We start from the raw sequence: 26,748 nt of genomic DNA, 5'->3' as shown, positions 1-26,748 counted from the left end.
CTTGTGGCTATCCTGTCTTCAGCACTAGTCAATGATAATTATATTTAAAAACGGGTTATATAGAAGCAACAAAAGGCTGGAGTTGATATTATTGTAAAAGAGAAGGAAAGAAATAAATTATTGTATACAGCACAGGTTGTACAGTTCATATTTCTGTAAAGCCTATTATGGGGATGGTGAGACATAACCCCAGTTAAACAACTGCTGCACTTGATTTTTGAGGGAAAGCAAGAGATTTATGTAATCAGATTTGCGTGTTATTCTGGATTGAAGGAAGATAAGATTAGAAAATGTTAAACTTCTCATGAAGCTATTGCCATAATCTTGTGTAAGATTTTGATTGCTGCGGGCAGGAATAAAGAGAAAGGGGATGGCTCAAGAAATATTCAAGAAAGGTGGAATTGATAGAATTTTGGTGATTGTGTGAGGTGAAGAAGAGGAAGGAGATGAGGAAGATGCTCAGAACTCTAGTTTCAGCAAAAGTCAGTGGATAATGGTGCCATTCATAGAGTTTGACATTAAGGAGAAAGAGGGAAAGAATTTTTTGCATTCAAGTATCTGATGCAGCCTGCTACCACTGTGGAAAGTTGAAAAGAAAAGCAGTGTCCTTCAACAGCTTGAAAGGGAGGGCAGAGCCTCTCTGAGAAAGTCCCTTTGAGAACTTTTTGTCTTGATAATTACTGAGTTATTGCTAGATGAAAAAGACGGAAGGAGAATTTGTGACCCTAACTTCCTTCTACATTGGTAATTGAAAAGTTTTTTTTCCCTTGCTTTTCCTTACCTGCTTCTGCTGACTGATCTGTTTAAATAAGCTTGTCAGCTCCCAACACATTGATAAATGGGGCCTTTAGACATGTCTATAGGTACAGTAGCATAAAGATCAGGAGGCCTGGTTGCCTGTGTCCCTTAGTTAGGGATTTGCAAGTTGAGATAATCCTCTCAGTTCCCTTTCTGTTTCTTCAGGAAATCCGGAAGTGCTTGATTTGACTGTGCTAGTGTGGTAATGATACATTTTTAAGGATCAGATTTTATTATTTTCAGCTGAAAATGACTCAAGTATACTGTCTTCATGGCTTGTTGACCATTGATGTACAGTGAAAGCAAATACCCACAAGAATGTTGATTCTTAAATACGCCGCAGTTTTTCCAAAACAAGCACATATGGTACTTTCTGTGTTTGACATATCCATGTCAAAATACATCCAGTGTATTTCAGACATAACAAAACAGTAATACTAGCTAGGAGAAAATAATATTTTGAGGGATATTTTTATATTTAATAATAGAAAATATGGCTAATTGTAATTGTTTTTCTTTAAAGATAAATAATGTTTGTTTTAATTTCAGGTAGAAAATGCTGCTGAAGAACCTAGAGTTTTATGTATAATACAGGATACTACTAATTCAAAGACAGTGAATGAACGGATCACTTTAAATTTACCAGCTTCTACTCCACTCAGGAAGCTCTTTGAAGATGTGGCCAACAAAGTAGGCTACATAAATGGAACCTTTGATTTAGTGTGGGGAAATGGAATCAATACTGCTGATATGGTAAAACCTTAGACTTAAAGCATGTTCTCTTAAGCTGCTAATAATATGATAGTCATTATTATTGTTGTTATTAATGAATATATTAAATCCTGGAAACTTTTTTAATATCATAAGCAAAACTATAATAAATAATTTAAGAGCCTATGTGCAACTCAATAATTGGATCCTTCTTCATCCCTTTGCCTTCATTCCAGATTCAGCATTTGCTTATCCTAAAGTTTGTATAAGGACATTTTATCAGTTTTTTTTCTCATGTAAGAGGACTAGCATATTGTGTCAACTATGGAAAATTTTCCAATATTTACTGCATGGAATGTTATTCATCATATATGTGATATACGTAAATGTATAATATATGTATATTTTAAGATTTATTTATTTGGGAGAGAGAGTGGGAGAGCACGTGCATGAGTGGAGGGAAAGGCAGACAGAGAGGGAGAGAATCTCAAGCAGACTCAGTGCGGAGCCCTTCATGGGGCTTGATCTCTTGACCCTGAGATCCTAACCTGAGCCGAAATCAAGAGTTACACGCTTAACCGACTGAGCTACCCAGGTGCCCCTGTTCATCTTATATTTTTAAGCAGAAAAAGCAGGATATGGAATCATGTGTATTTTATAATCTAATTTTTAGAAAAGAGAAAAAGTTATATAGAAAGAAAAAGGAAAGGAAGGATATACAGTCATGTTAATAGAGATTATGTACCAGATACAGTGGTAGGTACCTGATCAAGAAGGTTGGTGGTATCATGACTTTTGTGTCAGAGATCTCACAGTCCTATTGTAGAAACGATTGTACTGACAAATAATTACATTAATATGTTTGAAATACTATATTGTGAGTTTGTTCTGAGTGCAAAGAGAAGGCATTGATCGATCACTTTTGCATGGGAGAGTGGCAAAGGACACCATTGAGTTGGATCTCATCTGCACTATTAGAATAGTACTGGAAAGAGTATTTTTTATTTCCTGTCTCTCTGTCCAAATTACCCTGCATATTACTGTTGGAATTGTTTCCAGTCATCTTAAATTGTAGCTCTTAGGTCACCTTCCAGTTCAGAAGCCTTCAATGAGTACTCACTACCCAGAAATTAAAAATCAGATTCCTTAGGTTAGCAAGCTTGTAGACAAACTACAATGGGTCCTTTAAGACTTTTGTAATCTCAACTCACAGATACTGGACTAATTTATTTTCTTAACACAAATTTCCATGCTTTTCTATCTCCATGTTTTTGCTTATATTACCATTTTCTGTCCTATGTCATTGCTGCTCGTAAGTTTTCCAGGAAAATACCTCTGATGGGAAATGAAATTGAATGTGTATTACCTCTGTGATATTTGGAGGGCAGAGTTTTAATTGGGTCTAGGGAAGAATCACAGATGTTTGATGTTGCATGATTTGCCCTTAAAATCCATGATATTTTGCTTTCTATTCCATAATATATTTACATTTTTAAAATGTGGAACTAATGCTTTACATTAACCAACTTTTCCCCCCTCTGAAATTGATTAGTAAAATTGGTAGACCAACAAAATATGCAAAGAGAAATAATATTTAATCTCAAACTTTGAATACTCCCTGTTACATCACCATGTAACTTCTAATGTTGCCTCTTTTTTTTTTTTTAAAGATTTTATTTATTGACAGAGAGAGACACAGCGAGAGAGGGAACACAAGCAGGGAGAGTGGGAGAGGGAGAAGCAGGCTTCTCGGTGAGCAGGGAGCCCGATGCGGGGCTCTATCCCAGGACCCTGGGATCACGACCTGAGCCGAAGGCAGATGCTTAACGACTGAGTCACCCAGGCGCCCTTGCCTCTTTTTTAAAGGATAGTTCTATACTGTCATGTATGTCTCCCCGAGTCTTATTTATTTTTTACTTTTAAGAAACCTTACGTGATGTTTCTTCATGCCACTTTAAAAGTAATCTCTTTGTCCCCCAGTGGTACTGTTTCTTCTGCTATGCCACTTATCATAGCATTCTTTTATTATAGTTACTCATTTGTGTCTTTTCCATGTGGTAGAATGCGTGTATTTTGGTGGCTGGGACCTCATAGTATTAATTTTGCATCCTCCATAGATAGTCTCCCTAGGCACTTCAAAGATGTGTGTTAAATTAACATTTATGGTAGCTTTAAATAGATCTGTGTCATGGTGCGCCTGGGTAGCTCAGTCAGTTAATATCTGCCTTCGGCTCAGGTCATGATTCCAGGGTCCTGGGATCGAGCCCCACATCGAGCTCCCTGCTCAGCGGGGAGTCTGCTTCTCCCTCTCCCTCTGCCTCTCTCCCCACTCATGCTCAAATAAATAAATAAAATCTTTAAAAAGAATAGCTCTATATCAGGATTACCTATTTCTCTTTCTTTAGCTATGACTGTTCTCAAGTACTTGACTTCTGTATATTTATTTGCTTATTGTACATTTCTGTAAGTATACTCTTTCACCTGCTTACTGCACAGTGCTGCATGTATGCTTTGTGAAAACCTAACCCAGGGGCGCCTGGGTGGCTCAGATGGTTAAGCATCTGCCTTCGGCTCAGGTCATGATCCCAGGGTCCTGGGATCGAGTCCCGCATCGGGCTCCCTGCTCCTTGGGAGCCTGCTTCTCCCTCTGCCTCTCTCTCTCTCTGTCTCTCATGAATAAATAAAGAAAAAATCTTTAAAAAAAAAAAAAAAAACTGTTTAAAAAAAAAAAACCTAACCCATTTAGCTACCCACCACCTCATACACATAGATACATACATTTTTTTTTTTTCATACATTTGTTGAGGTAAAACACCTATGTATTCCTGCTATATTATCTGATTTCTTATCAGAATGTAAAGGACCCAAACATACCTTTCCTCTCGTGTGACTTCTCTTCACTTCTGATTTTCTTTTTTCTTTTTTAATTTAAATTCAGTTAATTACAGTATAGTATATTATTAGATTTTGGTGATTCATCAGTCCTGTATAATACCCAGTGCTCATTACATCATGTGCCCTCCTTAATGTCCATCATCCAGTTGCCCCCTCCCCCACCTCCCAGCTTCTCATTTTCTATGTCCCATTTTTCTCATGGATTTCTAGATGTGAGCCAGTTAAGAGGGATCATATGTTTGTTATTTTATTTACTTAACACTTATTTTAAACTTACTATGTGCTTAGTATTGTTCTGGTGTGAGGTTCTATACAAGTATAACCGCATTTAGTCCTTAATAACCACTGTACGAGGTAGGTTCTAGTACAGCCTCATGTCATAGGTAAAGAAACTGAGTCATGGGGAAATGGAGTTAACTTGCCCAAAGTCACACAAATAGCAAGTGGCAACATTTTTTACAGTTAGAGTTTTTTTTGTTTTTTTGTCGTTAGTATTTACACGTTTTTTTTAATATATAATGTTAAGTTCCTAAGAAAGGCATTTCCATAAAATAAGTCCCCTAAGGAGGCATTCCTCATATCTTGGAAGCATTAAAAACATTCTTTAATATAACAAAATAATTTTAAAGCAAAAGAATGGGGTGTTCATTTCATCTCTCATTTTTCTCAACAGTGGACTAGCGTGTGGGTGAGTCCCTACAGTAGACTTGGAGCACACAGAGCTCCATCTCTCATCCACCAACAAGAGTGGATCAGAATGAAATTGCCTTACCAAATCAAAGAGTTAGGTAAAGACTACATATCTTAGATGTTTAATTTTCAGAGGAGTGATGACTTCTGTCTTCCTAGGATCCTCTGGATCCTGGCAGTGGACTTTAAATAGGTTATCATTTACCTAGGACAGGCTGTTCCTTAAGGAATCTTTCTGAAAGTGACCATTTTGGTATATTACATAATTAGTTTGGTTGGACTGCTTAGTGTGTTGCTTATCAGGGAATTCTCATTCATATATCAAAACATGTTTTTACAGTTATTTATATGAAATGATTGTTAGCAAATACATTTTAGAGAACATAGAAACATAGATGTTTATAATTATTTTTTTGCATAATACTTAACATTACTTCTTTACCTTTTTTCTCTCCAGTTTTTTTTTTTTAGATGTTGGGAAATGTGCACATCTGGGATAACTGTCAGTATATGCACTGTCACTGGGCTTAGCCATCCTAATACATGAGTAAATGAGTTAATTCCAAGTCTAGATTAACAGAATTTACCAGAATCTTTATTTTAAAAAAATAGTGTTTGAGCCTGAGAATTGTAGATTCATTTATGTATTACTTGTTTTATTTTATTATTATAATTAATGTTTCTCATAATCTGAGATATTTTATTTTATGCCCATAGGCTCCACTGGACCATACCAGTGACAAGTCACTTCTTGATGCTAATTTTGAGCCAGGAAAGAAGAACTTTCTGCATTTGACAGATAAAGATGGTGAACAGCCTCAAATACTGCTGGTAAACTATTTAGAAGCCTCGTATTCATAATTTTTGTGTACTGTCACTGTTGGGAAGCAGTATTCCAAAGGAAGGAGGAGAGATATAATTTGTGATTTATGTATAATAAATTATTTTTCTATTTTATGTTGGCTTTTTATAAGTGTATATGTTAACATGGTAACAGTAGGCATCCATAGCACTGTTGCTTGTGTATATAGTCTGTTGCTGCGCTGGAAACAGGGGTTGCCATCTTCAAAACTACCACGACAGGGATGGGGTAGATCTAGGATAAGTTAAAACACCACAGAGATCTCCTACTGCGTTTCAGTGGCCTTCCTTTGGTTAAGCATTTGCTTGGTTGTTGTAAGTCCTTGGCAGTTACGCCTAGATTTTTCTGTATTTTAGGGTAGGCACAGACCCCCATAATTCTCTATTCTGACATTTTTGCTCCCACCCCCCTCTTTCTGGAATAACTAGTTTTTCAAGTTACGTGCTTTATTTCTATTCTTTTAGTATTTGCCTAAGTTCATATTTCAGTAGGCTTTCCTGTCTGGTCCAGTGGTCCTAGAGATCGTCTAATCCAGTAACTCCCAATTTGAGGGTCCTTCCTAAAAAAGATCGAGAAAACCTGGTCTGCTTTACCTTGTTGTTTTACAGGCTGAGGAGACTAAGGCTCACAGAGTTTATGGACTTTTTCAGAATCCTTCTTTCAATGTAACTTCACTCACAGAAATTCTTCTATTTGATGCTTTTCATGTAGAAGTCTCATGAATTAGAATAGCTGTCTGGACAGTAGACAGTAATTAAACACAGAACATCCATACTGAAGCAGTACTAGATGGTGCTCCATCTCATCATTTTTTTATGACATCATGAGAAGATCTTGATTAATCTGAATGACATTGAAATATAAATTAGTTATTAATTTAGGGAACTCTAGATCTGTGGTTTAGGAATTCATGTTTTAAAATGCATAGTAATTACTCTTCAGCTTGGTCTTAATTGCTTAAGCTAATTTTATATCCCTGAATCCTTTTTGACATCTTCCTCATTAATAGGAAGTTTCTTATTAGAGACAGTAGGAAACAATCCATTTTATCCAATACTTAAGTGTGCCCTACCTGCCAGGTCTACTTGGCAAGGATGGTGTAAAAATGAATGACAGACCCTGTCATCAAAGAGTTCACAATGGAACTTTCTCCTTCTCTCATATAAACAAAATTTGAAAGAGAATTAAGGGAAATTGCAAAAGTAAGAACTTTGAAAGGAGACATGAGCACCTCTCCAAAGTGTTTTACATTGGGCATCTTTTGAGCCTTCCTATAGGAAATGGTGTACATTCCTTTAAATGTCTTGGTGGTAATAGTAATGCCTTGTTTTTTTCATTGCCTCAGCAATTAGTATGTGTTTTGGTTTTTTTTTTTTTTTTTTCCATTGTTTCAGCAACCAGTAAATATTGGTTATGCTGCATTTTAGGAGGATTCCAGTGCCGGGGATGATAGTGTCCATGACCGATTTATAGGTCCACTTCCAAGAGAAGGTTCTGTGGGCTCTACCAGTGATTATGTCAGCCAAAACTACTCCTATTCATCTATTTTGAATAAATCAGAAACAGGTAAGATTTATTATTATTACTGTGGTGGTTGTATTTTCATAAAATCACAGGGTGTTAGACCCTGAGTAATCTGAGAGATCTCAAGCCTAATCAGCTCATTTTATGGATTAGAAAACTGAGACCCAGAGCAAGGTCACTAGTTAACAGAAATAGAACAATATTGTGGTTTTTCTTTCCCTCAAGTCGTTTTCACTATATTGTTACTGCCACTATTTCATAATAAAGTAAAAAATATTGACTATTGTATTTTGAAGGAAGACTTCTCTTTGGTAATTTTCTATTTTGAATTTATTCTTAAATTTCTGAAGTTGACTTTGTTTGGAAAGGAATGTTTCCATTATATGTTTTTGGATTAGGATAGACTGTGGGGGTACTTCCATTTTGAAACAGACACCTACTATGTCATCTTTTAGTTTAATCTAATCATATGTTTGAAACTAATCATGTAATTTTAATATTCCTGTTAACTTTTTTCTGAACATTATTAAACCTAGATGCTTGAATTTTTTCAATTTATTGAGCAGTGAAATTGCTTTATTTATGTAAAGGTTTATTCCTTTACATGTAAGATTGGTTACTTGCCTAAATATAATCTGGATACTTGTATATAACATTTGATCTCACAGCAAACGTTTGCAGTCGATAGTGTATTATTCATGTTAAAAGAAGTGGAACCTGGGTTCTGAGAAGCCTTCAGTTGCACAGCTGGTACTGCTAGGTGCGACTACAGAACCTCTGCTTTTAGAACTTCAAAATAGAGATGGTTTTAAATATTATATGCAGGTATTTAGTATAAAAAGAAAACTATAGCATTACATTGCAAATTTTGTCCTAATGTGATCTGTAATATTCTATTTACTATATTTTGTAATTAAAATGTAGATAATTTCCTCCTAGTTGAACATTTATACAGGCTTACCAGTGTGTTTGTTTTGGAAATACCAGTAAAAGCTGGTCATGTTTGGTATTTAGGATCATTTATATTAATAGAACTTTTGGCAGTGAAGTACCAGGAATAAAAGAGAATGCAAAATTATCTTCTATTTCAGATAATAGGAGATAATAAAGCTGCTCATCATTACACTGTCTAGAGTAGTGATTCTCAAATTTTTATTTCTTTAAAAGTCATTTGGCGGGGGCACCTGGGTGGCTCAGTCGTTAAGCATCTGCCTTCAGCTCAGGTCATGATCCCAGGGTCCTGGGATCGAGCCCTGCATTGGGCTTCCTTTTCAATGGGGAACTCTGCTTCTCACTCTCCCCCTGCTTGTGTTTCCTTTCTCGCTGTGTCTCTGTCAAATAAATAAATAAAATCTTAAAAAAAAAAAAAAGTCATTTGGGGATACTTGTTAAAAATACGGGTTCTGAGGCATTACTTCCCAAAATACTGGGTGGATAAATTGCATTTTGTTTTAAATAAGCACCCTAGATTATTCTGAGATAGTTGGAATACTTTGAGAAAGTTCCAGTTTTAACAAATCAGGATTCTTGAACTATTTGCTTTGTATTCTGACAGCCAATTCAGTCCTTTATGTAGGGGTATTTATAAAACTCCTACTTTGTACTATATACTCTATGGCTCTATGATGCCTATAAATTCCTAGAGACTGACTCATACTTTAAAAAAAGTATTTAATACATGCTCATTGTCATACTTTAAAATGAAGAAAGTGAAAATCACTGGCAGTACTACTAGCAGAAACTACTTAATAGTGATTTTGCTTATTTCTGTTTTATCTTTCCTCCATAGGTATGTTTTTAAGAAAATGGGGGTATCACATGTTTTAAGCATTTTTTACTATGTTTTTTCCTTAATACTATATGATAAGCATTTTTCAATGCTGTTAAATAGTATTTTAATATAAGGTTTTGAATGACTGAAAACAGTATTTCATTGTATAGTTCAGATATTTAAGCAAATAATTACTGATATTATGAACATTCTTGTATATAAGTTTTTATTTTTATCTTTAACTATTTCCTTAGGATAAGTTCTCAAATTGAATTACTAAGTTGAAGTTTATTTAAAACAATTTTTAGAGGCCTTTGTTCTAAGTTGCCATGTAATCGCAGCCTTCATTCCCAATTACTGTTTCTCATACACCTCTACTCCACTCCTTTTTCCTACCTGTACATTTTCCTCCAGTTTTCTAGGGGTACTGCCTTTCTGAATTTAAAATAGTCTATAAGCATCCAAAGGAGTTGTAGTTTAAGCATAATTTTGTTAGTGACTGTTGAATTTGCATTTTCCTTAAATTATTGTAAATCTTGGCACCATATACAGAATGTTTTTATTGGAAGATGCTATCATGATTTAGACTCAGGGCTCTAGGAACACATTTCTCTATAATGCGCGAGGTTTGGGGATTTCTTTCCTGTCTCCCTTGAGTACCAACACCCCCTGGGGTAGCCAGCCACTGTTGATAGGAGGTGGTGGGGGCGGGTAGGAGTGGGGTATTGTGTATGTGAACACTAAGGGATAAGGAGCAGATTGAAGGCTAATGTGGACTTGTAAGTGATTAGAAACTATGTAACTAGGGTGTTTCCATTATCTGAATCCATGATAACTGTCCTTGGCCAGTTTCTTTAACAATTCTTTTATTTGGGGCACCTGGGTGGCTCAGTCATTAAACGGCTGCCTTCGGCTCAGGTCATGACTGGGATTGAGCCCCACATCGGGCTCTTTGCTTGGCGGGAAGCCTGCTTCTCCCTCTCCCACTTCCCCTGCTTGTGTTCCCTCTCTCTCTGTCAAATAAATAAAATCTTTAAAAAAAAAAAAAAAGGTTTTATTTATTGTGAGCCAAAGTGAGCCGAAGGCAGATACTTAAACGACTGAGCCACCCAGGCGCCCCTAGTAAATAAAGTCTTTTTAAAAAAAAAAATTCTTTTATTTTACCAGCCCCAGGAGTTGGCCTGTTGCATTCTGCATTCTTCATTTGGCCTATTTGATGCTTACTTCATTACCTGGTGGTTCCGTTCAGGATTTCTTTCCACATGTGCCCCTCACAGAATGACATGTTTTCACCTTCTTCTCCCTTAGAGGCTCACACTTACAGTATTGGTTCACAGCTATTTCAGATATAGTACCCATTTGATAACAGTTGTCATTTGAAGTTTTTTTGATTTAGACAACGCTTAATGACAAAAGATTTCTATTATTCAGTAGCACTTTTATTAGTATCACTGAAATCTTCATAGTTTTGGCAAATAGTATCTTTATGTAAGACACTGTTCATTCTGTGCAGATAATGGTGCCAAATCAAGTACACATGACCATAGTTTTTTCTATGTGATAGAGAGCTAAGTCAGATTTGACCCCTCCCCTCACAGCTGATGGGGAAGACATATAATAGGTTATTACAGAACAGTGAGCTGAAGGCTCCAATGTGGATTAAAGACAGGGTGCTATGAGAACAGCTCAGGTGAGGGATGGTTAGGAATTGACATAGTTTATAATTCTATAACAGTGTACAGCAGAATATACACAGTACTTTTATTTTTTTTTTGAGAGAGAGAGAGGGAGAGAGAATCTTTTTTTTTTTAAGATTTTATTTATTTGACAGAGAGAGACACAGCAGGAGAGGGAACACAAGCAGGGGGAGTGGGAGAGGGAGAAGCAGGCTCCCCGTTGAGCAGAGAGCCCGATGTGGGGCTCTATCCCAGGACCCTGAGATCATGGCCTGAGCCGAAGGCAGACGCTTAATGACTGAGCCACCCAGGTGCCCCAGGGAGAGAGAATCTTAAGCAGGCTCCACGTCCAGCGCGGAGCCCGATGCAGGGCTCCATCTCACAACCCTGAGATCATGACCTGTGCCAAAAGCAAAAGTCGGACACTTAACTGACTGAGCCACCCAGGCGCCCCTATAAACACAGTATTCTTAAATATGAAAGGCATTAGAAATTAAAACTTGAACCTTAGTCCAGAGTGAAAAGTGGGTAGCTACTTGATCTCTTCTTAGAACCATATAGATAATGTGGAGTCTGTTCCTCTCTTCCACAACTGACAAAGGCTTATCATGCATATTTGTTTGTCCTTTCATCACTTTTGGCAGTATAATTATCTGCAGAGCCTACCATTTCTCAAGACATTTTGATAATTGGGGAATTGAAAAAGTATTTTGAAAAGCTTCAGTGAACACCTTCAGTGTCTGCTGAGAAAAGATTTAAGTGTTTTTTTTTTTTTTGGAAACACCCAAGTCATTCAGTATTAAGTGGGAGTAAATAAGTTTAATTATTAAGCAAAGTGTTTACCACATTTTGCTCATGTAATGAGGTATAACTAGTACGATGAGACTGATTTTTTTGGTGTATGTGTATCTCATAAATGGGGCCTGAAGCCTACTTCAAAAGAGGAATTCCAAAAATGTTCTCAACAATGGTAGCCATATCCAATCAGATATATAAAGCTAAGTAATTTTAATCATTCATTTGAATTTTAAGTTCCTATAAGCTGCTTTTTTCCTTCCTCCCTTCCCCACTCCCTCTCTCTATTCTTTCCTATTTCTGACTTCTCTTCTTACTTTATAGTCTTTGCATAGTGTGCTAATGTATTATAGAATCTCATACTTAATGGGCTTGTTAAAATAGAGGAAGTCATTCTGAGTTTTATATAATGAATTTATCTCATATATTATTAATTCTTGGCACAAATTGGTTTATAGAGCCTGATAGCATGGATAGCTGGTTCAGTTCAGTCTTCCTATTTTGGGTCTGTGATAAGTAAATATGTTTATACTTTTCCATTTTAATCAACAACTTACCAACTTGGGGAACAAAGATTATTTTTATATCAAGTAAACATACTATATTGAAATATTCTTCTTTAAATTTTATTAAATGCTACATAACATCCATGCATATCTCTGGACACTTAACAAGATATCCTCCCTTTTTCTGAGAAACAAGGTTTACATAGTGAACATTTTAGAAAAAGGGGTCTTTCTTATTGCTGTTGAAAAAACTAAAATAATTTCCAAGTAACCTTAACCTCTCAATTTTTACTGTGCAGTAAATTCTTACTAAGTTTTCTTTTTGTTATTTTTAATGTAGATGCTGATTTATGTATATTTGTGTTTTCTTTTTAAAGGATATGTGGGATTAGTAAACCAAGCAATGACTTGCTATTTGAATAGCCTTTTGCAGACACTTTTTATGACTCCTGAATTTAGGAATGCATTATATAAGTGAGTATTCAAAAAAAAAATTTATAAATAAAACTGATTTAAGAATGAAAGTATAGGTTTTAACTAATAAAATCTAATTTACCTTCTTGTATTTTGGGGTATTTCTCACTTCATAAGATGTCTTGAATAGTATATAAGAAAAAGATCTTATGAGAGATTGACGTATGAAAAATTTGTGGAGAGAGAGAACCAGAAGCGTGTAGACCAGCAAAAGATAAAATTAAGAAGATTTACATTTGGGATAAATTGCTGTATTAAAGCTTTCCCTCACTTACAGCTTTAACATCTTTATAAAGAAATATGTTATCTGCTTTTTGAGATAATCTGAATATGTAAACCATATTCTTTCCTTTTACTTCTCAATTTAAGAAACAAAGTTGTCTTTTTAAACTTTCGAACTTTGTTTCTAATTAAAATATACTGCAGCTGGGGCGCCTGGGTGGCTCAGATCGTTAAGCGTCTGCCTTCGGCTCAGGTCATGATCTCAGGGTCCTGGGATCGAGTCCCGCATCGGGCTCCCCGCTCCTTGGGAGCCTGCTTCTCCCTCTGCCTCTCTCTCTCTCTCATGAATAAAGAAATAAAATCTTAAAAAAAAAAAAGAAATAAAATAAAATATACTGCAGCTGTCCTTTGGGGGGGTGTGTGTGTGTGTGTAAGTGTCTAAGTGTGTAAAAGATGGTATATATACCACCGGTACTTTAAAATGCTCTATGAAGGAAATCCATATTTAAATAAACCCTAAAAGTCGGAAAGTTATTTTTATGAGTATCTTATTGTAATACATTTAATATACTCTTGTTTTGTATATTTTCTTTAAGGTATGCATAACTTATTTTTTTAAGACATTTTAAAGTACAGATTAACTGATTTTTCCTTTTTTATGTGTTACTCTTGAATAACATCTTTGAAATTACTGTAAATATGTAAAGTATTTTTGGAACTTTTAATATTGGTTGTGTTGCTCAAACAACATTATCATTCCATTCATATGGAAGCTCATCATCTGAATTTACTTGTGAACGTAGACATTGTAATGAATCCCTTTGTACCCGTCACCCAGCTTTGAATATTATCAACTCATGATCAGTCTTTTTTATCTAATACCCTCTATTCTGATTATTTGGAAGCACACTCCCATTGTGTCATCTGTAAATATATCACCGGTCAGTGCTAATAAGGTTTTCCTGATAGCTCATAATTTTTTTTTAACAATCTGTTCAAATCAGGATCCAAACAAGAGCCATACAGTGCAACTGACTGATAAGATGATTAATCTATTTAATCTATTTTTAATTCCCTTCCATCTTTTTTTCCCCTTGCAGTTTATTCCATATATTGAAAACTGATGTCCTTTCTCCTGTAGTTTTCCACAGTTTGGATTTTGATAGTTAAATGCCATAGTGTCATTTAATATTGTTCTGTTCCCTGTATTTTTATGAATTAATAATTAGGACAAGAGTCTTGATCAGATTCAGATTCTGTGATTACTTTTAGATGAGCTTTGCCTTTCATTAGTGTTGCCTTCTTATGTCTTTTCTTGTTAAAGTCTAAATTTCTTCTGAATTTATGAAGTAGGGAAAGGCTGCTATTTCATTAGATAATAATAGCTTCAGTTAATATCCAAATTCTGTATACCCCAAGAGTTACAGTCTTATATTATTATGATGTTAATATTAATGATGCTTTAAAGAATAAAAATATTTTGTAAATAATTTTCAAATATTTTATTTCAATAGGTGGGAATTTGAAGAATCTGAAGAAGATCCAGTGACAAGTATCCCATACCAACTTCAAAGGCTTTTTGTTTTGTTACAAACCAGCAAAAAGAGAGCAATTGAAACCACAGATGTTACAAGGAGCTTTGGATGGGATAGTAGTGAGGGTACTAATTCTCTTGTAATGATAAGTGTTTCTAATATTCAAAGGAATTCTGGGAGACAATATTATAAACAAAATATATTAATAGCTTAATTGACTTTATGATAAATCTTCTCATTGCCTTTTGCTGGGATTTATTTTTGGGGCACCTGGGTGGCTCAGTCGTTAAGCGTCTGCCTTCGGCTCAGGTCATGATCCCAGGATCCTGGGATTGAGCCCCGCATCGGGCTCCCTGCCCGGCGGTAAGCCTGCTTCTCCCTCTCCCACTCCCCCTGCTTGTGTTCCCTCTCTCGCTGTGTCTCTCTCTGTCAAATAAATAAATAAAATCTTTTAAAAAACCCAAAACAAAACTTATTTTTAGAATTTAAGCACTAGGGGTAAATTTTTGATCAATTAAAATTTTCTTGTAAAGTAAGTTTGGTTAAACTCTATTTTTATGTACTTAAACTAAAATTTTTAGTTTGTTCTAGATTTTTCTTAACATATTTCTTAACTCTGCAGTGAAACATAGCAAAAATAGCAAATATCATAGCACCCTAAAGCATATGTTACTTAAAGTTCGCTTGATTCTTTTCCTTGTGATTACCTTTTCATGACTTACTGTAATGTATAGTTTGTGTTCTTTTTTAAATTTAGAATTATTTTGTGTAGACTTTTCCATACTTTTAACAGTTTGCTTTTAAACAACAAATTAATGTTTCATTACACTAAATTTATTGCTGTTTTTAATTAAATTTTATCTTAAAATAGCTTGGCAGCAGCATGATGTACAAGAACTGTGCAGAGTCATGTTTGATGCATTGGAACAGAAATGGAAACAAACAGAACAGGTAATTCATCTCAGGTTGAAAGGAATGTTTTATAATAAATCATTCATAAGTGACTTCTATTCTATTGAAATGTTTTAACTGGCCTTTGTTCAGTTGTTAAAGTATTGAATGGGGAATTGAAAGTACTAGGTTCTCATTTGGCCATTAACTGAGTCATACAGATCCTCATTAAACCATGCTAGACCTCAGTTTCCTCATCTTTAAAATAAGGAAGTTGGTTTCTATGATCTAGATGGTCTCTTTTTAACTGAAAACTGTATAATTCATATATAAATACATACATGTGTATGTGTGATTTTTTGGGGATGATTTTTGAACAGTATTTTCAGATATTTACTAAGTAAATTACATGTATTATAATCTATAGCAGATTAAGTATAGTTGAGTATTACCTTCATTTTGACCAAGGAGGTATGCTTTTGACACTTAGGATTCCTCTTAATTGGACTCTGTTCTTCTTCCAGTAGAAAAAGAACAGGTTAGAGGTGGGAAGAGCATTCGATATATCATTGTGGGATGGTAAGGCTGAACTGGGTGGGGCTCAGAACTCAGGAAAGAGAACTCTAATGGTGGGGGTGGGGAGGGGGGATGGTTGGGGAGGAATCACAGGGATGAAAAAGGAGGAAGATTCTGGAAGATAGCCTGGAGAGTCTGCTGTCTGATTGGAATTATGATGATGGCTTGGGCCAGAGTTTTCAGACTGTAGGTTGTGATCTATTCGTGTGTTATAAAATCAGTTTAGTGAATCTACATCCACACTTAAAAAAATGGACTAGTATAGAAAAGTGTAAAAGAGTAGCACAAAAGTAAGGGTATTATTTTGTGCAAATTTTGTTATAGTTGGATGTACTGGGTTGAGATATACATTATTTTCTTACTGTGGGTTGTTATCAAAACTGTTTGAAAAACACTGGTTTGAACCACTTAGAAATGCCCTCTCAGATGCAGAAGATATAATCAGTTATGACTGAGGCAGATGAATGAAGAAGGCTTCATTAAATAAATGGCGTTAGTATAGACAATGACGACGGGTCCTAGTTTGAAGGCTTATAAGCCCTAGACATTTGAAGAGATATAAATTTATGAAAGAGGTAAATTGTAATACACTTTCCTTCTTTTCCATTCTTCCTTAAGAGATATTGAAAAAAAAATTAAGTTTACTTAGTGATCCAGTTTCTCTACCTAGCCCTATTGTGTTTTAGTAACTTCATTTATATGGTATTAGGGGCTGTTTCTTCTTCATAGGTCTGAAGTTACTCTTCCCCTTTTTATATCCCTCTTTGGGTCAACGCTTCCACTAAAAGATCAACTGAGGCATTCCTGCTGCATACCCAAATTTTGGTACAAGAATTTTGAGGCAAGACATTCACTTGGAGGGTCCTTACTAAAGGAATTACCTGCCTTTTTTGGGACAGAAGCCCCAGTTGGCTAAGTTTGGGGACTTAGTGAGAGATAAATGAGGATATTTTGATGGAGATGGAATTTTTAAAAAATTCTGTACATTTTTAAAAGAAATTTGCCATGTGTTTCCCCTTAAAATTGTTTTATGTATATTACTGAAAGTTAAAAAGTTTTATTTGCACCTTGAGCTAGAAGATAGGATTTTAGGAATCAGAATATAGTATTGTGAGAGTGGTGGTATACATGTGTAAAGCTATAAAACTAGCTGGCTGTTTAGTTATGTAATTATCAACATGCCTAAAGTGATAGATTAGGTGTATTCTCAACCTAATGAAAAGATAATATGAAGCTTAATAGTATAATAAATTGGTAACTGATTTCAACAAAACATCTTAGTAGTAGAGTTTTTAGTGATAAGAGAATTGAACTAGTTAATTTTTGCACATTGATTCTTAAATTAGTGCTAATCTAATTTTATTGATTCTTAGTTAATTTTTGTCAAGCCTTCATTTTTTTAATAGAATTTTAGATAAATCTTAAAGCTTTCTAAAACTTCAGCAGTAAAGAATGAATATCCTTTGAAACTTATTTTTAAAAGCAGGAATTTTTGTGTATTTTAAAAATAAATTTTAAGGAATACTTTTTAATGTTCTTATTTTCAGGCTGATCTTATAAACGAACTATATCAAGGCAAGCTAAAGGACTACGTGAGGTGTCTGGAATGTGGTTATGAGGGCTGGAGAATCGACACATATCTTGATATTCCATTGGTCATCCGGCCTTATGGGTCCAGTCAAGCATTTGCTAGTGTGGTGTGTACCTTTCACCTGACTGCTTGTGTATCCATACACAGAATACATAATAGCACAGTGGTATAATCTCTTGTAAGGTAAGTATCATCCTAGGTGCACCTTCTTGGGTTGTTAGTAATTCCTGCTCTTAAACTAGCAAGATCTAGAAGATTTTTGACCCTTCAGTGAGTCCTAATAGTGCATGTATAAAAGGGAAAGTGAATTCAAATGTGCTGCCTCATGGTTCAGTATTTTATTCTTCTGATCGATGACTAGATTATTTCACTTTATCCTTTTTTTACCTCTAAACAGTCTGTTTTATAAATGCTCTTTTTGTGACCATTTTTTGTATCAGAAAGTACTTTTTCTTTTGTGTACATTGTTCCATACATATATATATATCTTTTTAAGATTTTATTTATTAGAAAGAGCACACGTGGAGGGGGGGAGAGGGAGAAGCAAACTCCCCGCTGAGCAAGGAGCCCAATGAGGGGCTTGATCCCAGAACCCTGAGATCATGTCCTGAGCCAAAGGCAGATGCTTAACCGACTAAGCCACCCAGATGCCCCTGTTCCATATATTTTTAAAATTGGAAAAATAACCCCTGGTTTTTATGATAAACAGAGCCTACATTTTTTAAAGGAACATCCTTATTCTAAAATTTAATTTAAAAACCATGCATTGTAGAAGCAGAGGAATTTGAAGAATCTGATATAAATTAGTTAATTGATTAATTAAAAGTTAGCTTAATTATTTATATACTGAGAATCCAACTGGGAGATTATCTAAAGTTTTCTCATTTTTCATCTATTTCTAAGGTCTTACCCATTTTTCAATTGCTTTTTGATAATTTTATTATTGCATTTTATTGCGTTTACTGATACAAAAGGAGAGCCATGGAGAGTTAAGTTGATTTTTAAAATTAGAGTGTTCAGAAAGATTTATTCTGAACCTGTTATGAGCCAGGGGAAACTTTAAGAGCTATATTGTTTTGGGCCTTATTTATGTTGCTACCAAGCTGATGGTGGCTTGTAGCTAAAATCAGTGTTTTTATTTATTTATTTTTAAGATTTTATTTATTCATTTGACAGAGAGATAGCGAGAGCAGGAACACAAACGGGGGAGTGGGAGAGAGAGAAGCAGGCCTCCCGCAGAGCAGGGAGCCCAATGTGGGGCTCGATCCCAGGACCCTGGGATCATGACCTGAGCCGAAGGCAGATGCTTAATGACTGAGCCACCCAGGCGCCCCTAAAATCAGTGTTTTTAAAGCTACTCCATACTTTATCCTCTAAAATAGTGCTTCAAATATGGTTGGGTCCTCTGGCCTCTAGGACAGTTGTTTCCCTTTGCTTTTTTCTCCTACTCTTATATGGCTATCAAGAAATAATCAATAAGAAGTTACAGAATCAATCGGTGGGAATCCAAGTAGAAGACCTTTTCTGGATAGTATAAGATCGAGTCTTCTTTCCTGTACTATGTTTCAGTCAGTTTCCTGAATAGATTTGAAAAATTTTGTTAATAGTACCCTTTGTAAACTGCCATCCTAAGTATATGAGATTGGCCTTCATGTGAGTGGCTCGTTTTGTTTTCCATTTTTGTTTGAACAATTTTTACTTTCTCTCTCTCTCTCTCTCTTTTTTTTTTCCTTGTAGTTTAAGATAGGAGTGGCATACTAAAAAATTTTGAACATTTGTCTTTCAATGACTTATTTCCTAACTCATTTTTAAATATTGGCACTTCTTTAGCATAATACACTAGGGAAATATTTGGTAGTCCCAGGTGATAAAGACGACGTTTTCTGCTTTGGTTATGAAAGTATTTTTTATGAAAGCTTTTGCACAGTTTAGTGTTTTTACATATTAATTGAGTGTTGAGGAAGCTAGTGTTATTTGTTTTGTTATGTTGGAATATTGTATTTGAGTAGTCAGCAAGTCAATTGCTTAGCTAAATCTTTGTGTCCTCATTTTCTTGCCTGCTGATTACCACCACTCCTCAAGTACGTTATAGATTCAGCAGTGGGGCACTTTGGAGGATACTTTTGGAGAAGTGAAAAAAGACACATTTCCAAATGGAATTCTCCAAAGGTATTGTGGTGGTAGTAGTGGTGGTGGTGATTCAGTGGGAATTGGAGGCTACAGCTATGAAGCAGTATGTGAGCAAGTTTATATAACACACATGCGCTAATAGGGCTTGCAGAAGGGAACTTAAAACTTGCTAGACTTTGCTGGAATCTCTTTAGGGAAATTACAGCAGGTGAACTACCCAAGATAGGGGTTCTAAGGAGGATGATACTACCTTCAGAGAACTTTGGTTAGAGGTAAGTAAATTCCCATTATTTTCTGAATTCAAAACCTATAACCTACATTTCTTAATCTATAGAAATCATCACACAGCATCTAAAATTAGTTTTATATCACTGTTTGCCATTGTGTATTTTGTTAATTCTATGTGTTTTAAAAAGAATTAGGTATAAATGTGAATTGTAAAAATCTAGTTGAGTCTCATTCAGACTTATATAATATTTGGCTTAATTTGAATTGAACTCTTTTTAAATTTATTTTCCTACTTTTATTCACGGACTCTGGTATATTTGTCTTAATTGGATATATGCACACACATAAACACATGTACGTACATACACAACATTGATAATTCTTTGTTCTGTTTACTGTACATTCTTTCAGTGAGCTACAGTATAATAGATACGTGTATACAGTGAGGTTAACATGTGATGCTTAATTTCAGGCAGTTAAGTGCAAAGTTCTATTAAAAATTAAAGTTTTTATTAACCTTCTTCTGAAACATCCGATTCCTAGAGTTATTTTATCTCTGTGTTCAAATAAATTAACTTGAGAGTAATATTTAAGATAAAAATATGAATGGAAATAGCATTTAGCTAATTTGTCATTATGACATAATAAATGTTTAGGGTCATCTTTCAGCATGATTGATAGACTACTTTTTTAATGAGTGCTAGGAATTGCCTGCAGTTTTTAAAAAAGCTTTTCATAATTTGTTCATTGAATTATTTTTTAGTCATTATAGCTATGCTATTTAGTAAATTTCTGGCCTTCATTTTACCTGGCCACATTTAAGGGCTCTCTTGCCACTCTCTTACCTCTCAGACTGAGTTCTGTTTAACACTCATCTCCAACAGGATTTAATAGAAGGTTAGGAGAAGGCTTCCTTGATTAAATTTGGGAAATGGTGCAACTGTAATCCTCTTTGGGAAGTTCACTGTGCATATTTTATTTTAAATGCCCTGAGGATTCCTGTAGTAGAGAAATTTGCTTAACTGTGCTTAACCTAACATTTTCTTTCTCTGTGGGATATTTGAATATTTTAAGGGATACTAGGATTCTGAGGAATGTATTTGGGAAGCTCTGCACTAGAATAAGGTGATTTAAGGATTATCTCTACTTTGTTACATCACTGTTTATGTCCTTGGGATGTTGAGGGGGAGTGAGAATACTGAAATATGTGTTATAATTTACTTTTGTTTTACATATCTCCTTAATCCTGAAAAAATAATATCAGCTGAAAAATTCCTTTTACTAACCTTTTAAAAAAATTTGTTCCTAGTGACTTGTGAGGTAACTGGAACCTTTTATTTTCATTGATTAGAGCTGTCTAAACCAGTCTCTCTGAATTTCATAATCAAAGAAACCTTGAATCTGCTTATTGCCGAGCACATTTGAGTATATATTTTTATAATGAGATAGTCCTAAATACATGCTAGTGATACATAAAAATTGGAAGTATAATTTTTATCAGTTAACTATGAAATTATATTTCACAAATTAAACAAAAACGATAGGATCTCATGTTTGACATTAACTAGGGAGGAGCATTTCTATTTAACAGTAAATTTTAGACACTATCTTTTTATTGGTATCTTTTGTCGTATAACATTTATTGAGTTGCCTTCTCTGTGCAATGGGCACTGTAATATGCCATTTTTTCTTTGTATATTTTTAATTCTATTAGGTAGGTACCCTTAAATATCTTTATTATCACAAAATGTGTCCAAAAGTCTGAAATTGAGTTTAGCTGTATCGTTCCATTTAGTGTCTTTGGAAAAACCAGAGTATGTGAAAGACTTCTGTTCCCTACGTAAACATGGCTTAATGATTATTTTAAAGTTTTGAATGAAAAATTGTTAAATTCATAAGTATTTATAAAATCATAAGCATTTCAAGTGTTTGGTATGCACAAGTTTGTATCATAGGTTCTTCCCTGAATTAACAGATGATTTGGACATTCTTAAATGTCTGGCTTAGCCACATAACTCATTTGGATGGTGGAGTGGTCCATATTTGTCCAAATATGTAAGCATCACATAAAGAAAAATCTCTTCCACAGACTCTACCCTCATTTTTCCAGGAATTTGTGTGGTTGGACATAGTAGGAACCAGTTTAAAAAGTGGGGACTTCTGCTTTCAGGAAGATGGAGTAGATGTACATTGCCCTATTCCTCCTGCTAAAACAACTAAAAGTCTTGAACATTATATATAAAATAAAACATAAGAAGACTCTGAAAGGTGGAGAAAAGGCATAAAGACTAGGGACCTCAGGACTCAAGGAATGACATGGGGTGAGTTCCTTGGGTTTTCTTTTTGCCTGATATAGCCCAAACTTGGAGCTGAAGAAGCTGGCATCCTGGAAACAGCAATAGGCATAGACTGAAAAGCCCGCTGTCTCCAGCCAAAAGACCAGGAAAGGGACAGCCTAGCAAGGCAGAAAACTTTTAGATGGTACCCATTCTGTTCTAGCCAAAGACCACAGAAAGACTGTGGCCCCTGTCTCAACCCATACCAGCCGAGGCTGAGTGGGGAGCCTAGACTTCTATTCTCATGAAGTTATAACTAGGCTTTCTAGCCCCCTGCCTGGGTGGTTTCAGAGAAGGCTGAGTAGATAGCCAGGAGTTTCATCCCTGCTGGGCAGTAACAAACCTTCCCACTACTACTCTCCTGTTCTCCTGGTTCACTGTCATTAGAGACACACGGGGAGCCTAGCCTTCACTCCCACCTCCGGAAATGCTTCTTTCTGTCCCCATTGATGTCAGAAGAGACCTAGTGAAGAGTCAGGACTTTTGCCATCTTTGAACAGTAAGGAGACTAGCCCCCACCTACCTATGGTGTCAATGGAGGCTATCAGGGGAGCTCTTAGGAAACATTTCTGCCCCTCACAGCCAAGATATCAGCAGAGGCTTACTGAGCAGCCAGAACGTCAGCCCTTGCCCAACAGTAATGAAGAGCTCCTCATCCCAGGTGTCAGCAAAGGCCGAGTGGGAGACTTGGACTTTTCCTCCCACTGGGAGTAATGAAGCAGGAACCTTTTCTCTCCCTGTCAAAGGAAGCCAGTAAATCAGAAGATTCAAATAGGGTCCAGAATCTCATAATACCTGAAATGTCCAGGTTTCAATAGAAAAAAAGAAAAAAACCACTCTATATATTAAGAACCAGGAAAGTCTTATTTTGAATGAAAGAAGAGACAATCAACAGATACAAACACCAAAGTGACCGATGTTAGAATTTATGACAAATATTTTAAAGCAGTCATCATAGAAATACTTCAGTGGGAGATCCTAAGCCCATTCGAAACAAATGAGAAAATAGAAATTCTCAGGGAAGAAATAACAGATAAAAAGGAAAATGAAATGGGAATTTAGAACTGAAAAATGGAATACCAAAGTGAAAAACCTGATGGATAGACTCAATAGTGGAACCGAGGAGACAGCAGAAAGAATCCGTAAACTTGAAGATAGAATAATAGAAATTGCCCACTGTAAGCAGCAGAGAGAAAATAGACTGGAGAAAGTTTTTAAAAAGTTCTCAGGACCTTTGGAACTATAATAAAAGATCTAAGATTTATGTCATTGGAGTCCTGGAAGGAGAGGAAAAGGAAGGCAGAGCTGGAAAAATACTTGAAGAAATAATGCTGGAAATTTCCCAAATCTGGCAGAAGGTATAAAGCTATAGATCCAAGAAGCTGAGTACATCTCAAACAGGATAAGCCAGAATCACTCTACATCCAATTATAGTCAAACTTCTGAAAACTGAAGACAAAGAAATATTTTAAAAGCAGCAAGTGAGAAAGATACATTTTCTTACAGGGTAAAATTACTCTGATTTCTCATAAGCAAATTTGTCATCAAAAACTATGGAGACCAGAAGAAAGTGGCACATTTTTCAAGTGTTGAAAGAAAAAAGCACTGTCAACTAGAGTCTTATACCCAGTGAAAATACTCTTCAGGAATGAAGGGGAAATCAAGACCCACCCAGGGTGAGGGAACACTAAGAGAATTTGCCACCAGTAGACCCACCTTAAAAAATGGCTGAAGAAAATTCTCTAAACAGAAAGGAAATAATAAAAAGAAGGCATCTAGGAATGGTAGGAATGAGAAAGAACATACCGCTGAAAATCTGGGTAAATACAATAGGCTTTCCTTCTCCTCCTACGTTTCCAAAATTATATTTGATGGTTGAGCCAAAACCATAACATTGTTTGATGTGGTTCTAAATGTATGCGGAAGAAATATTTAAGACAATTACTTTATAAACAGGAGATGGTAAAAGGACATAAAGGGAGGTAAAGTCTGTACTTCACTTGAACTGGTAAAAGGATGACACCAGTAGAATGATAAGTTATGTGTATATAATATACCTAGAGCAACCACTGAAACACTCCAAAAAATTAGATAAAATAGAATTTAAAAAATATGTTCAGGTAATCCACAGGAAAGCAGGAGAGAGACACAAAAAACTAAAATAGCAGGCTTAGTTACATGTAAATGGTCTAATTGTACCAAATAAAAGGTAGAGTTCGCATATCAGATTTAAAAACATGACCCAATTGTGTATGCTTGCTACAAAAAACTCCCTTTAAATATATTGGCATAAACAGGCTGAAATGTAAAAGGATGAAAAAAATGTTATATCATGTAAACATTAATCGAGGCAAGTGGCCGTATTAATATCAGATAAGGTAGACATTAGAGCAAAGAAAATTACTAGAAATAGGGTCATTATAATAAAAGGTTATTAGTTCAGGGGCGCCTGGGTGGCTCAGTCATTAAGCGTCTGCCTTCAGTTTGGGTCATGATCCCAGGGTCCTGGGATTGAGCCCCGCATCGGGCTCCCTGCTCAGTGGGGAGCCTGCTTCTCCCTCTCCCACTCCCCCTGCTTGTGTTCCCTCTCTCGCTGTGTCTCTCTCTGTCAAATAAATAAATAAAATCTTTAAAAAATAAAATAAAAGGGTTAGTTCATCAAGAAGACAGCAATGCTAAATGTGTATTTACCAAATAACAGAGCTGAAAATATATGAGGAAAAATTGTCCAAAATTGACAAATCTATAATTATAGTTGGAGACTTTAATGCCTCTCTGTCAGTAATTAATAGGTAGAACCTCTAGACAGAAAATTAGCAGATAACAACGCCATCAACAACAGGATCTAATAAACATTTATAAAACGTTGCACTCAACAACAGAGTACACACTCTTTTTAATGGACTGTATATCAAGAAAGACTATACCTCAGACCATGAAACAAATCTCAACAAATTTAAATTAAAATCATTGTGTGTTTTTCAACAATGATAGAATCAAGTTGGAAATCAGTAACAGTAACATAACTGGAAAACCACCAAACACTTGCAAAATACACGGCACACTTAAATAATCCAAGAGTCTTAAGAGGAGACTTCAAGGAAAATTAATAAAAATAATAACAAAACACTTTGAAAGGAATGAAAATATATAAAAAATTTTGAGACACAGCTCTAAAACAGTACTGAGAGGGAAACTTAACAGCATTAAATGCTCACCTTTAGTAAAATGCTTGTGTTGGTAAAAAGAAGTTTCGAATCAGTAATCTGAGCTTCCAGCTAACCTGGAAAAAGAAGAAAAAAGTAACGTAAAGCAAGCAGAAGGAAGGACATAATAAAAGAGCAGAATCCATGAAACTGAAAACAGAAAAATGAGAAAATCATGAAACACAGAGCTAATGTTTTGGAAAGATCAATACAGTGGACATACCTGTAAGACTGACAGGAAAAAAAAAAGACAAAAATTTGCAGTATTAGGAATGAAATGAGTACCACTACAGATCGTGCATGTGTCAAGAGGATAATAAGGGACTACAACAAACAATTCTGCACGCATAAATTTGATAACTTAGATGAATCAATACTTCAAAAAGCACAAGCTATAATTAATCCAGTATGAGTTAGATAATTTAAATAGCCCTGTTAAGGTATTAAACACATAACTAAAAATTTCTCAAAAATGAAGTCTCCCAAGTTGGGATGGTTTCACTGGAGCCTTGTATCAAACATTTTAGAACAGTGAGCACCAAGTGTACACAATCTCTTTCAGTAAATAGAAATGGAAGGAACCCTTCCCAATTTATTTTATGAAGTTAGTTTTATCCTGATACTAAACCAGACAAAGTTAAAACAAAGCAAAACTTCAAGCCAGTATGCTTAATTCATATAGGTAAGAAAATTCTTACCAAAATATTAGTAGGTAGAATTAAGCAATATGTAAAAAGAATTAGATACCATGACCAAGTAGGGTTCATTTCAGGGATTCAAAACTGGTCAATATTTAAAAATCAATTAGAGTAATCTACCATATTAATAGGCAAAAGAAGAAAATTCACACCATCACATCATTTGACTCAGGAAAAACACTTGACAAAATTCAGTATCTACTCACAATAAAAAAACTCAGAAAACTGGGAATAGAGGGTAATTTTCTCAACTTAGTAAAAAACATGGTAAAAAAAAAAAAACCTTACAGCTAACATAATATTTCATGATGAAAAACTGAATGCTTTCCCCCTAGAATGTCAAGGTTGTTTCTAAGTGAGGATGTCTGTCTGCTCTCACCACTCTTATTCAGTGTAGTACTGGAAGTCCTAGTCAGACAATAAGGCAAGAAGTGGGAATAAAAAGCATTCCAATTAAAGGAAGAAGTAAATTTGCCCCCCCCCCTTTTTAGGTAACATGTTTTTGTTTTTTTTTTTTAATTTGAGAGAGAATGAGAGAGAGCACATGAGAGGGGGGAGGGTCAGAGGGAGAAGCAGACTCCCCGCCGAGCAGGGAGCCCGATGCGGGACCCGATCCAGGGACTCCAGGATCAT

General features: G+C 35.4%; 1 protein-coding gene across 3 annotated transcripts in view; it reads left to right on the top strand.

The window, feature by feature from the left end:
- The window catches only part of USP47 (ubiquitin specific peptidase 47), a 108,064-nt gene that overhangs the window by 41,818 nt on the left and 39,498 nt on the right, over window positions 1-26,748 (top strand). For all 3 annotated transcript variants that reach the window (XM_032427373.1, XM_032427372.1, XM_032427374.1), the window contains 7 exons: window positions 1,348-1,551; window positions 5,812-5,925; window positions 7,384-7,522; window positions 12,606-12,702; window positions 14,439-14,584; window positions 15,331-15,410; window positions 17,474-17,623. In XM_032427373.1, the coding sequence (XP_032283264.1) occupies window positions 1,348-1,551; window positions 5,812-5,925; window positions 7,384-7,522; window positions 12,606-12,702; window positions 14,439-14,584; window positions 15,331-15,410; window positions 17,474-17,623 (930 nt within the window). The remainder of the gene's footprint in view (window positions 1-1,347; window positions 1,552-5,811; window positions 5,926-7,383; window positions 7,523-12,605; window positions 12,703-14,438; window positions 14,585-15,330; window positions 15,411-17,473; window positions 17,624-26,748) is intronic.

The sequence above is a fragment of the Phoca vitulina genome, unplaced genomic scaffold, assembly GCF_004348235.1.
Source record: "Phoca vitulina isolate PV1807 unplaced genomic scaffold, GSC_HSeal_1.0 scaffold36, whole genome shotgun sequence".
Taxonomy (NCBI): domain Eukaryota; kingdom Metazoa; phylum Chordata; class Mammalia; order Carnivora; family Phocidae; genus Phoca; species Phoca vitulina.
Note: the sequence above shows the minus strand (reverse complement) of the source record. Positions and strands in the feature narration are given on the sequence as shown.